A 13,999-nucleotide genomic window follows, 5' to 3' on the forward strand; every position below is an offset into this window, starting at 1 on the left:
CTTTTATTGGTTAATGTAATGATCCAATTTAATTAAAAATTTAATTAATGCAAAAATATAGCTATTAAAAGAGGATTATTTCTAGGAAAATTAGCTGAATGCTTTGGAAAGACAAAACATGTTATTAAAAACAATTCTGTCAAATTAGATGTAGGTGGACAAGATGAGGGGAAAATGCTTCAAAGTTTTTTTGTATGTTCTTTCTCCACTTAAAAAAAGAAAAAACAGGGAATTCCCTGGTGGTCCAGTGGTTAGGACGCTGTGCTTTCACTGCCGAGGGCGTGGGTTCAACCCCTGGTGGGGGAACTAAGTTCCTGCAAGCCTCACAGCATGGCCCCCCCAAAAACACAAATAAACAGAAAAATATCTAAACCAGGAGTTGTATTCCAGTGTTTTCCAAGATTTCCTGATGATAAGAATCACCTAGGTCACTCGTTAAATATACAAATAAACAGCCCTCTTGCCCTGGCTATTCTGACTCAGGAAGTCCAGACCGGCGCCTTGGGGTCTGATTTTCTTGGTTATCTGTTTTGTTTTATAAAATAAAGGCTCAGGTGATTTTTCTCCTCAGGGAAATTTGGGGAACACCAGGAGGATTATGAATATGATTTATGCAAGAAAGGTGAGCTCCAGTCAGTAGATTCCCACTAACGAAAAGGCCTTTGGCTCTATCAGAAAAAAAAAGGCAAATGAATGCACATTTATGCTTTAAATGAAAATGAAATACTTACGTGTCCTTTTTTATTATATTCTTGCTTTAAGTGACTTTTTTGGTTAACAGACCACAGGGCCCCTTTGCCTGGGAGAGCACGGGCCTTCCCTATCAAATGTGATCAGCTGTAAATTAAAAGAACTAACCTCTTTATACTCTTGAGGAGTAAATACATAAATAAGACAAGCGATAAAACCATCTTCTAGCTAAGAATTCCTGAGACTTCTCAACTCCACCTGCAGTGAGCTTCTTCTGGGAGCACCTGCCCAGCACACAGGTCACTTCCTCACCGTACCGACCCCTCTACCTCTCCTGGAGCGCCTCCCTGCTCCTTCCTCTCCAAGCATGCTGGCCTCCCTGCTGCCCCTCAAACCGCCCAGGCTTGCTTTCCCCTTGGGGCCTTTGCTCCAGCTGGTCCCGGCATCTGGAAAGCTCTCAGCCCAGACACCTCTTTAGCTAACTCCTTCCCCTCCTCCAAGTCTGCTCAGGCCTCTTCTCAGTGAGGCTCCCCCCACCCACCCACTGAGTCCTGCGACCCACCTGCTCCCCCCAGCTCTACCTCTGCTTTTCCCACGGCCTAATCCCCACTTGTCATAGGCCACAGAATCTGCGCACTTATTATCCCTATTGTGTACTGTTTGCCTCCACCGCTAGAATGCCATCTTCACACGGTAGGGTTTGTGTATCGTTTACTAATATATCCTACCCTAAGCACCCAGAGCAGTGCCTAGTACATAGTAGGTGCTAAATAAACAATTATGGGCTTTGACTAAATTCCAAAGTTTAGAGAAATGCAAAGAGGAACAACAGGTGGTCGCAGGGCGTGGAGGGCCAGGGTGCTTGGAGAGCCCTGCACACCAGCGTCTCGGGAGCACAAATCCCACTTCCGCCTCAACAAATGCACGCAGACCCTTACTTGCCAAGGACCTCTGGGAATGAGTAACAGCTTGAAGCCTAAATCTGAAAATGCCTAGTGTAACGGTTTTTCAGAAATCATCTAAGACAACCATCTGGGACAGGGAAAGAAAACAAAAAAAACTGGAACTAATTAAATTAACACCTTGAAAATATTAATACATTTCAGTGGGAGGTAAATTCTACACGACTTAGACTCTAAATTAGAATTGGGGCAAAGAATCCAAACAACTTGTACAAGGTCGAAGGAGTCTTGTGAGATCCAAGTTTAAAACAGAGGCAGCATTCCCACTATCTATTTAGATAACAAAGAAAATCAGGTTAAAAGGAGGTATCATTCCAATTTTCATTTTTCTTATTAACCTAGAGCAGGGGTTGGCAATTTGCTTTCTGTAAAGAGCCAGAGAGTAAATCTTTTCACCTTTGCAGGCCTGACGGTCTCTGCTGCAACTCCTCACTTCCGCTGTTGAAGTTCAACGGCAGCCACAGACAATACAGGAACATGTGGCGGTGGCTAGGTTCCAATAAAACTTTATTTACAAAAAGCATGGTGGGTGCATTTGGCCTACAGGCAGCAGTTTGCCCACCCCTTGACCTAACTAAAGTTCAGCCAACATCTGTTACACATAAGATGTGAGAAATTTCTGCTTTTGTTGAGCTGCGTGTTTAAACAAGCCTCTTAATCACCCTGGGCTTGGTTCCCCATTTGAAACACTGAGTAGGATGAGAAGATGATCACCCAGGCCTCTTCTAAATGTCAGCTTCGGTGACGCCTAGACAAAAGCATTGCTGGCTTCACTGGTCAGTTATACTCATCTGGGAAAATTCCCAGACTCCGTGGTACAGAGAGTCTCGGCTCCCAAAGGAGCCCACGAGCATCTGTTCTCGTGGTGCTTGTGGTCGGTGCTGTCCAAATCCGATCCAAGTCTCTGACTAGCAAGTAGCCTGTTTGTCTAAACAGAGACACGGCAGGTTTTCAGGACGTGACGCTGAAGAATTCTGGTTGAAGAAGAGTAGCAGCTGCAGCAGGTCTGCGGCTTGAGGAGGCCCAACTTATGAAGTGATATCATTGGTACGTGCCAAGAACCTCTTCTTAACTTGCGTGGAAAACCACCAAGTTCCATTTCCTTTCAGGTGAAGACCAACACGATGGATGCCCAGTCCTTGCTGGTCAGTCCTGAGCGTGAAAGGCAGAGGCCAACTCTTATCTTGGGCTGTGGAAACACTCGAGTTTTATTTTCTTCTTTTTCCCTATCTGCATTTTACTTTTCTACAATGACGTGTACTTTTCTGTACACTTATTAGAGATGAGCTGGAGATCAACTGACTGAAAATAAGCCACATTAGAATAAAAATAGAATTTGGGGATGAACCACATTTCCTGCTTCAGAAAATTTACCCTGTCCCCACCTGGGAGCGTTCTGATGCTCTTCCAAGCAGACAAGAGGCTTGGGTTACCTGGCTGCGATGCTACTTTTGATGATGCTAAGTGGCCCAGGTGCTACACGTAAGTGCCACAATGTACAATATTTTAGTGGATAGGTTAGAAGACAATAACTTTTTTAATAGAACAACTTTATTGAGATGTAATTCACATACAATCCACTCATTTAAAAGGTATAATTTAACAGGTTTTTTAGTATATTCACAGAACTGTACAACCATCGCCACAAGCAACTTTAGAACCTTTTCATCATCCCAAAGTAAACCTGCACCCATTAGCAGTTGGTTACTCCCCATTCCTCCCTACCCCAACCCTAGACAACCACTAATCTACCTTCCGTCTCTGCTGATTTGCCTATTCCGGATATTTCGTACAAAACAGAATCATACAATATGTGATCTTGTGTGCCTGGCTTCTTTCACTAAATACAATGTTTCCAAGCGTCATCCATGTTGTAGCATGTATCAGTACTTCATTCTTTTTACGGCTGAATAACGTTCCACTGTATAGATAACAAGTTTTGTTTATCCATTCATCAGTTAAAGGACATGTGGGTTGTTTCCATTTTTTATTATGATCCATGCTACTATAAACATTCATGTACACATTTCTGTGTAGACATGTATTTTCATTTCTCTTCACCACATACCTAGGAGTAGAATGCTGGGTTATATGTCAACTGTGTATGTACTCTTTTGAGGAACCACCATACTCTTTTCCAAAGCAGCTGAATCATTTTACATTCCCACCAGCGATGTAGGAGGGGTCCAGTTTCTTCACCAACACTTGGGATTCTCCATTCTTTAAATTATAGCCATGCTAGTGGTTAAGTGGTATCTGGTTGTGGTTTTGCATTTCCCTAATGATTAATGATGCTCAGCATCTTTTCAATATGCCTATTGACCATGTATGTATATATCTGGAGAAGTATCTGTTCAAATCTTTGGCCCACTTTTTAATTGGGTTATTCGTCTTTTCATTATTGAGTTGTGAGCGTTCTTTATATACTCTGGATACCAGTTCCTTTAAAATATTAGACTTGCCAATATTTTCTCCCACTCTGTGGACTGTCTTTTTCATTTTAGTGGTGGTGTCCACTGAAGCACAGAAGCTTTAACTTTGATGAAGTTCAATTTCTCCATTTTTCTTATGCTACTTGTGCTTTTGATGTCATATCAAGGAGGCTTTGACTAACTTAAGGTCACAAAGATTTACTCCTATATTTTAAGAAATTTATAGTTTTAGCTCTTACATTTAGGTCTGTGATCCACTTTTGTTTATGGTGTAATTAAGGGGTCCAACTTCATTCTTTTGCAGGTGGCTATCCAGCTGTTCCAGCACCACTTGTTAAAAAGATTCTTCTTTCCCTTTCTGATTTGTCTTCATACCCTTTTCAAAAATCAATTGACTATAAACATGAGGTTTATTTTCTGGACTCTTTTCAGCTTTGTCCTTCCATATACTTAGGTCTTCTGTATTTCTTCCAGCAGCATTCTGTCATTTTCAGAGTATAAGTTTCACACAGAAGGCAATGTTTTAAAAGGTGCCTTCCTGGGGTTTCCCTGGTGGCGCAGTGGTTGGGAGTCCACCTGCCAGTGCAGGGGACACGGGTTCGAGCCCTGGTCCGGGAGGATCCCACATGCCGCGGAGTGGCTAGGCCGTGTGCCACGGCTGCTGAGCCCGCGCTCTGGAGCCCGTGAGCCACAACTGCTGAGCCCGCGTGCCACAGCTGCTGAAGCCTGTGTGCCTGGAGCCTGTGCTCCACAACGGGAGAGGCCACCTCAATGAGAAGCCCGTCGACACAATTAGAGAAAGACTGCCTACAACAACAAAGACCCAACACAGCCAAAAATAAATAAATTAAATAAATAAACTTAAAAGGCGCCTTCCTAGTTCCCACCTCTTACACACAAATGAAGAACTATGGTCTAAGCACATAGGCTGTAGCTGACTAAAAAGACCTGGAGAAGTCTAGGAAGAAAGTCAGCTCACTCACCTGAAGAGGATTATATCTGAGTGTTTCCATACTGTCTGTGACACGATTTTATTCCAATGAAAAAGAGCATTGGTTCTCATCCTGGCTGCACATTAGAATTACCTAGAAAGCTTATAAAAGTCATGGGGCTCAGGCTACACCTCACACCAATTACACCAGAATCTCCTGGGTCATCAGATTTTTAAAACCTGAGGTAAAAACCACTGACTAAAGTAGTGACAAGAAGCTTCAGTGAAGTTTTCTTTTATTTATTCATATTTATTTATTAGTTTATAGTCTACCTTATTCTGGAAAGGAATTAAACAGACTGACAAGAATATATAAAGTACATTAAAAATGAAGAGAGAAAAGCAGGGGTGAAAAAAAGCAGAACAAAGGTGAAGACATAAAATGGAACCTAGAATGAGACTACAAACGAATACTGCGATAATCTACACTTTGCACACAAATTTGGGAAACAGGATCAGTATCACCATATGGCCACAAGTACAAATATTCTTGACAGTGAGACCAAAGGGGAATTTGCCCAGGGAGCCCCACGGTGAGAAGCGTGGGAGATGCAGTTCCGCATGGGTATCTCCTGGGCTGACGTGCCGAGTCTTCGGCTGACCTACCTCTAAATGCCATCACTAAATCTAGCTTAAAAATACAAATAAAAGTCAAGTCTGAAGAATCAAGGAAGAACTTTCAAAATGTGAAAAACAAAAGCCCTATGGCAAACTTCCCGTAAAAAGACACAGCTACCTTCATCTAGGTTTAATACTTTGTTTTCTTCCATCAAAGCAACTATAGGCCAAATAAGAAAACACAAACTCCGTGTTTTTAAATTAGAATAGTAGCAAAATCTGCTTGGATGAGCACGTCCAAACCCGCTCAATAGCGTGCATTCCCACCCTGGTGATCCCGGTACCTGAATCTGTTCGCTGCAACGGTGGCTTCTATGTTAAATTCGGCCACCGGTACCCCCCGGGCAGACACCTCGGGGGCAAACATGGCGGCGGGGTAGACCACGGAGGAAGTTCCCACCTACAGAGCAAACAAACGGAAACGGACAAATGACCACACCGTGGAGAGGAAACAGCTTTTCAGAAAACCTACCAGAAACCTGGGCCAGTTTGTGGTGGCGGGTGTGAGGACAGCTAAGCTGAATGGGATAAGTGGAGAGCGTCTGAGGGACAAACAGGGAGGCAGGAGGCGCCCCTCTGGCTGACCCCTAGAATTCGGGAAGGACACGCGATACGAAGACAAGAGCTGCACACACGGAGAGAATGGCAAAGAAATGACTCGATCGTCACCCAAAGGGGGTTCGTTTTAGTTTTGCTTCTGCTCTTTGAAGAGATGCAAATAATCCAGGTTCCTTTTAAGTTAGAAAATACAAAGAGAAAACACATACACGTCATTCATAATCCTACTTCTACCAAGATTATCGCTGTTCGCATTCTGATGTATATTCTTTCAGGCTTTTCCCTACGAATATATATTTATAAACATTCTTTACAAGAGCAGGGAGACCAGACCAAGTTTTACAAGCCAGCTTTCCTTGCTTAACCGTCTATCGAGCACATTGATACTAGATTCAACAGTGGGACGCACTCAAGAAATACCGGCTGAATGAACACACACCCGTGAGAGGCCGCTTCTGCTTTTAGAGATGTGTTAGGAGAATCTGAAATGTGCATGCCCTTTGTCCCATTAATTCCACTTCCAGGAAATCTGCCCTCAGGAAATAACTTGAAGAGCCTGCTAAGAGTTACATCTAAGGACATTCATCATAGCATTGTTTTAAAATATCAAAATCTGAAACAGCCTAAGTGTCCAACAGCAGAGGATTGGTTAACTATGTCCTTTTACATCCATACAAAGGAACACCACCACGCAGCCTGTTAAAAGGTGACGTGGATTTGGACGTACGGGCATGAAATAGGCTAAGTGAACTGCTATGTGAACAAAGCAGCTTCCAAGCAGGACATACAGTATGAACCCACTTTCAAATTTGAATATGTCTACATCTACATAAGCAGAGGTCTAGACCAGGGTGGGTCAACTCTGTGTAAAGGGCCAGATAGTAAATTTTTTAGGCTTTGCAGGCCATGCAGTCTGTCACAAAGACTCAACTCTGCTATTATAGTGTGACAGCAGCCACAGGCAATACATAGAAGGAAGGGTACGGCTATGCTCCAATACAACTTTGTTCCCAAGACAATGTACATCATAGTTTGCTCCCCTCTGGTCTAGAAGAGATCACACCAAAATGCTAACAGGGACTATTTTTGGATTGTGGAATTATTGGTGATCTCTAATGTCTTCTTTATAATTTTATACTTTTTTGTATTTTCTCAAATTTAATAACGAGCATGTGTTACTTTCAAAATCAGAACCAATAACATGCTCTTTTCATTATTTCTCTTCTGGGGGGAAAGGCTTTGAGAAGCCCCAGACATGGTCTTCCCTAGTTTCGTATTTTGAGATCGTATCTTATTCACCGTTTCTTAGTTTTTCTGTAGGGCACCCCCCGACTCTCAACACACCCTTAAGAAAAGGAAGGAAGGGAGGGCGGAGGGGGAGAGAGGGAGAAGGAGGGGAAGAGGGAGGAAGGAAAAGAGGGGGAGGGAGCGAGGAAGCAACCCCCACCCCCACCCCCCCGCCTGGTGTTTCAGAGCCTCCCGAGGATCAGGGACGGGCATGACCTACCACGAGACACAAGTCACAGAGGGCCAGCTCCCTGCCAGCCTCCTCCAGGATGGCAGGGTCCAGGTTTTCTCCAAACCACACCACGTGAGGTCGCAGCAGGCCCCCGCATGCTGCCTCTTCACACCTGGAAGAGTGTCATCCTTAAGCCAACCCCAAGACCTGCTCTCAGGAAGATCTGCCCAAGTGGATCGGGGACAGCCAGGAGCTGCACCAGGGCCAGTCTGTCCAGGTAGGTCACTCTGAGCCTTCCTATCCCCCATCCCTTCCCTCCAGCCCACATGAGCTTGTCCTGAAGGTGTAGTTCTACCTGCCCTTATGAAGTTTCTATTCTGTCTGGATGCACCGGGTTGACGTGCTGGTGGAGGCGTTTCACCAGGCTCGCTCTTCTCCTTCTAAGCAGCTGTCTCTTCCCCAGCCGCTTCCCCACGGTCATGGGCACGGTCGTGCTCACGGTCAGCCAGGCCCAGGAGGAATGTACTGGGCTGAGGTTTGCCTCTAACACGTCAACTGCTTGCTAATTTCATCAGTGACCTCCTTCTTTCTTCTCTCAGATTCACCTCTCTCTTGCCCTGTCTCTAGCCAAGTTCTCCAGCGTCAATTCCTAAAAATCTCTCATCTTTCACTCGTTACTACCCCAGGTCATCTTATAATTTACCTTCTAAAATAATCTCCCCCAAACACCGTTTTCATCATATTAATCTCCTACTCAAGATTCTTTTAGATCAAAACTTTCAGATCAAAACTTCAAAATTTAGTAATGAAAACATTCTTTTAGAGCAAAACTTTGAATTTAGTAATGGAAACCCTCATTAAGAAAAATAAAAAAGGTTAAGTCAACCAGGGAAATACTAACATAATCGCTTTTTAGAGAGTAACAGTGTACTTTCACATATTCAGTGCTCTGATTAGTCCTGCAGTAAAGGAAACATACTTTAACTTCGTTCAATCTAGCGCTTCCATATTTATTTGAGCACATGACATCTTTTTTTTCAAGTAATGCCTATAACTTCACATGGATCTAGTGCTCTGAGAAACACTTTTGGAAGCGCTATTTTAATGTCTAGTTTTGAAAAACTGACATACAAGTTTTTTGTTGTTGTTACTCTACAAAAATTCTATTTGGCCCTACAACTTCACCTTTGCAAGACCTCCTCCTGCCTCCGTGACCCTGGATTGATAACTCTGAAGATTAGGAGGAGGACAGAGAGGGTAGCAGCCGAGGCTTATGGACCAGTTAGTCCCGGGATGCCAGCCTCTACGCCTCGTGTACACTGCTAAGTGTCTACCACATAACAGCTGCTGAAACTTTCACACCTGAAATGATCCCGCCATAACACACAGGAGAAAGGGACGAGACAGAAGCACTTCTCTTAAGCCTGGCTTGGTTCACCTTTTGTCCTTTCGCCCTTGGCCTCATAGATTAGGGCTGTTTTCGGCATTTGCACATCTAAGAGGCATCTCACCAAGTGAACTTGGATTTTGACTCCTAATTTTCTTTTTTTTGCAATCTGGAACACCAAATACAGATCAAAGATTTTTACCCACCGGGGAAGTTCCTCCACTGGGATTCTGGCATCTTGAGTTTCAGGTTCTGGAGCCCTGAAGTAAATAGTATCAGAAAAGAAAGAACGTCACTGGTGTAATCGAAGAACAATGAAATAAGATAACCCAATGAGACTGCCTCTTTGCCTCGCAGTATATGGTACAAAACTCCTAATGAATACACACTGACTTAGAAGGGTACTAGGAGGATGGACACCAAACAGTTGATTACCACTGGTTCTACCTCAGGAGAGGGAATTTGTATGTGGGAAGCGGGTGGAGTACCTGTTATGCTAAGGAGAGTTTCATGATTTGCATGGTATATGTCATCCTAGTTGGAATCATCTGCAATGACATTATGTTAATAAGTTACATGGATAATTTATACTGATTTAAAGTAGCCAGGTAGAATTTTTCTCAATATTCTGAGTCTACTCTTAATTTTTTGCCCTAATTATAATAATAGTAAACGTTCATCATAGAAATGTTGGAAAATTCAGAAAGATATATATAAAGAAGAAATCAAATTTGTCCATAATCTTACCACTCCTGTTAATATTTTGTTGTATTTTCTTCTGGACTTTTATCTATATAAAGATACGTCAACATGGTGTGTTTGTGTGTGTGTGTGTGTGTGTGTATGTGTGTGTGTGTTTAAATACAAAGTTGGGATCATACTGTATAGAGTTAGATTCCGTTGTTTTCACTTAACATTGTAAATTGTGAGCAAAATACTTCTTTGATCATATAGCTGTACTGTACCCGGTTTTATTTCGCATAAATATCCACGGGCATCTTAGATGAATGTTCAATTTCTTCGCATTTATATTCAACTTAAGACAAAACGACACACGTCTATTCTGAAGTGCAGTATAATTACCCTTTTCCTGATAAAGCTGGACAAATTGGACTCTTGTAATTCTCAGCCACAACTCCACAAGAGGTACATCGAGTTTTAAATAAGCTACCTGAAAAACAGAAGTTAAACAAGACTGGAATTTAGTATAATCAGGCGCAATTGTCTCCACGTCTAAAAGGGTACGAAATAATTTTGTTTTATACATCGTTTTAACAAATGGGCCTACCCCAGGCATCGCAGGGAACATAATAAAGGCATGCAGTACTACTGAACAAGCCAGAACATCTGCCCTCCTGGACCGCATAACCTGTAGGAGAGAGAGGCGGATGAAATAACTCACTGCGTGACTAAGGAGCTCTCTGATTGCCCTGATGTTCGGGTGGAACTGAAGTAGTCAGTTGGGCAGAAGAAGCCAATCTAACCCTAAGGGCAGGATTTACTAAGTGTATGACTGATAAAGGCTCAATAGCTTGGGACGTGCTTTACAGAATCTTAATTTTGACTTAATAAAGCTTGAATCTTTTCTACAAAAGCAGCTCAATAAATAATCAACTAACAAACGAAGAAAGTAACTGTTAAAACTAGCAATGACTTATTGAGCTTAACCAATAAAAGGTGATCTCAATTCACTAAATAGTCATCCCACGCCCAGTGTTGAGCACGTCACACTGCGGTGGACACACACTGTTCCATTCTGGCCAGGACTCCTTCTTTGGGGAGCCACCTCTCCTCTATCCCAGGCCAAGCTGACGGAGCTGTCAGTCACATCCCCAGATACGAGCTTGGGCACGAGTTCCAGACCGGTCCCATCGTAGCAGCCTATCCTTCTAGCAGCAGTGTCTGGTCAAAAGGGAGGTATGTGACCCAAGCAAGGCCATCCAGAGACTTATTTTCTGAGGAGACAGCTACACTAGAGGGAGCCTGGAGCCCCACTGGGTCACTGCTTCTGGGAATTCCACAATTTGAAATGCGTTTCTTGGGATTGAACTTTTGTAGACTATTGAATGCCCTTGGGGAGAAATTCCTGCATACCCATTTATGCTCTTGTCTGAATGAACTGATCAGATTTTCGGCGAGAGCAAAAAGGAGAGAGGATTAAGAAGAGGAAAGAGAAGGGTGTCATTAAGCGCAGAGAAGGGAAGCCAGAGGGATCCAAGACAAGCTCCGCGGTGTCACAGACCTGCTGGGCTCATTGCAGCGAAGGTCACTGAGCTGGAAGCTCCCTAAAGGCTCGAGGGCTGAGCAGAAGCACAGCCTCGGCGGACGCTGCCCATCGGGGACACAGGGACAGTAAATGGTTCCCCCGGGGATGCCAGGCCTTTCCGGAGCTGGATCCTGCTGAAGCCACAGCGGTTCAATGGCCCAAGCCTCCTGCTTCCGTCAGCCCAGCTTGGGGGGCTGTCTGGGAACATAAGGCCCCTCAACAGGACACCCAGGGAGGGGAGAGCACATAGCAGAGCAGGCGGGGCTTCTCCAGGCAGGGTGGTCCACATTCCAGACACCTGGGGTCTTGTTAAGATGCAGTGGGCCCAGCTGGGACATGGCAGCACCTGTGTTTTCAGGTCTGGTTCCCCCCTCCCACGGAAGACCGAGGGTCCCTCACCATGGATTTCCAGAAGGTTCTTGGTGCCAGCCTTGCGGTGCAGCTCGTCGATGTTCTGCGTGATGACCGTGACCCGTCGGCCCTGCCTGCCCAGCCGGGCCTCACACTCAGCGATGGCCAGATGACCGGCGTTGGGCTCCTTGCTCTGCACCACCTCCCGCCGGTAGTGGTAGAACTCCCACACCTGGGATGGGTTTCGGGCAAAGGCCTGAGGGGTGGCCAGGTCCTGGGGGGCAGAAAGGAGGCAGGGGTCAGGGAGGGAAAGAAGCTCTGATGCTTCAGAAGCTGGGCGGCAGGGCTGCTGCAGCCGGCGGGACACTCCCAGGGCCCCTTTGTTCTAAGCAGAGTGGCAGCTTCGGGAGGTGCCCACAGGGACACGTCCGTGTAGGTACATGTGGCGTGGCAGCCACAGGGCGGGGCCTGGGGCTCACGAGGGACCTTGGAGAAATCGGTTTAACTTCCCCAGTGATGACGCAGGGAGACTGCAACCTGCCTCATCTTCCACTCGAGTAAGTTACGAACGTGAAGTCGAGTAACCAGCGGGAAGGTAATTGAGTCTGGAATCCAGTTTTCCATGGAGCTCCACATTACAGGATGCCAAGCTCATTTATCCAGGAAGAAAAGTAAAATGCAAAATGCCCAACTGAGGTATAATGGCCATAGTTGAAAACCTCGGTTTTTATAACTATAATGATAGGTACACACACACACACACACAATTAGACATATAAAAAATAGTATATACATTATAGTAACAGGATATGTATAAAATACATATTTTTAAAGTGCGATTCCTCTTCTAGGAGAGGCAAATCTCATCGACGGTGGAAGAGCAGTGTGGTCCGCAGCTGTCTGGGGCTGGAAGCTCGGGGGAGGGGAACCCTTGGCAATGACTGAAATGTTCCATAAACGGATTGAGGCAGGGTTGGGATTATGTATTTTACTATGAAGGTCACCCTTCGACCTGGTGGTAAAGTCAGCCTGCATCGGAGGAGCGGATCGTCATCTACATCAGCCCTGTACCTCCTTCCTTCCTGTCCCCACTTAGACCTCCGGTGGCCCGAAGCGGTCACAGGCAGCCCATGAAGCTGCAGCCCTGGAACACAGGTGGACTCAAACCGTCGACTGACTTCTTTGGGTCCCCACAGACCCTGAGCTGCTTTGACACCACCGACCACCCCTCTGGAAGGCCCTCCTGATGCCTGCTGAGCACCCCCGTCCGCCCCCACCCCGCCCTGCTTCTCAGACCCAGGGACTGCCCTCCACAGCTGCTCCTTCTTGTGGGACCCTAAGGGCCCTCTGCTCTCCTTTCTCCCCTCCCTCACCTTTAAGGTGATGATCCCCAGACTCGCCCGGAGGGCAGCAGAGAGGTGACAAGACATCCTAAACATGTGCCAGCCTGAGACATTTAATCGGGAAGGAAGGGCAGATTCATTAACCCTTCCCTCGGTAAGAAACTACCTATGAAATCTGGAAGTCATGCATTGAAGTAATTACTCATGATTGCCTTCTTTCGACCAACAGAAATCTGCTAGAGTGCCAGAGTTCTGGGAGCTGGGGATAGAGCGATGAAGAAAATAGGCACATTTCCCTGCCCTCCAAAACTAGGGATCTCCTGGGCCAGGGGGAGGGGAGGAGACTGCCTACAGGGGCCTTCAGGGAATATTCTGGGGCACAGAAATATTCCACACCGTGATCCTGGTGGTGGCTGCACCACTGTATACATTTATTAAAACTCACTGAATTGTACACTTATATTGGCGAATTTTATTGCATGTATGGGGTTGGCCAAAAAGTTTGGGTTTTTCCCAATATATTATACCTCAATAAAAACTGAATTAAAAAAACTGCATGCCCCCAGAGAACTTACATCCTAATGACCTTCATGTAAAGTTTTGAGCATCAAGGCCTAAGCCTTTAACAATTCAACACTGTTTTTCACATGAAAAGTTCAGAGAAACTTTTTAAAAATGTGTAATTCTTAATTTCAACATCGATAGAAAAGTAATGAATTATGCTAACCAAAGTTTTCTGGTTCCACTTTAGTTACTGGAAGAAACCCAATTGTTATCTGAATAAGTGCAGTCAATACATGCCTAGAAAGAAAGGAAAGAGGCTGCTTTGCTTAAATCTGAGATCTTAATCATACGGACCGTGTGTCGATGCCAAAACAAATGGGACAAAAGGGTCATGGTAAATTTCAAAACTTTCCTCTCTGGGTGTCAGGAGTAGGTATA

General features: G+C 44.9%; 1 protein-coding gene across 8 annotated transcripts in view; it reads right to left on the bottom strand.

The window, feature by feature from the left end:
- Positions 1 to 13,999, bottom strand: part of SIRT5 (sirtuin 5) — a 28,355-nt gene that overhangs the window by 3,635 nt on the left and 10,721 nt on the right. For 6 of the 8 annotated variants that reach the window (XM_060308065.1, XM_060308064.2, XM_060308070.2 and 3 more), the window contains 6 exons: positions 11,763 to 11,988; positions 10,386 to 10,466; positions 10,181 to 10,268; positions 9,304 to 9,357; positions 7,759 to 7,882; positions 5,978 to 6,093 (listed from right to left, as the gene is read on the bottom strand). In XM_060308065.1, the coding sequence (XP_060164048.1) occupies positions 5,978 to 6,093; positions 7,759 to 7,882; positions 9,304 to 9,357; positions 10,181 to 10,268; positions 10,386 to 10,466; positions 11,763 to 11,988 (689 nt within the window). The remainder of the gene's footprint in view (positions 1 to 5,977; positions 6,094 to 7,758; positions 7,883 to 9,303; positions 9,358 to 10,180; positions 10,269 to 10,385; positions 10,467 to 11,762; positions 11,989 to 13,999) is intronic. The other 2 variants (XM_060308071.2, XM_030881398.2) reach the window with 2 other exon arrangements.

The sequence above is a fragment of the Globicephala melas genome, chromosome 11, assembly GCF_963455315.2.
Source record: "Globicephala melas chromosome 11, mGloMel1.2, whole genome shotgun sequence".
NCBI lineage: Eukaryota > Metazoa > Chordata > Mammalia > Artiodactyla > Delphinidae > Globicephala > Globicephala melas.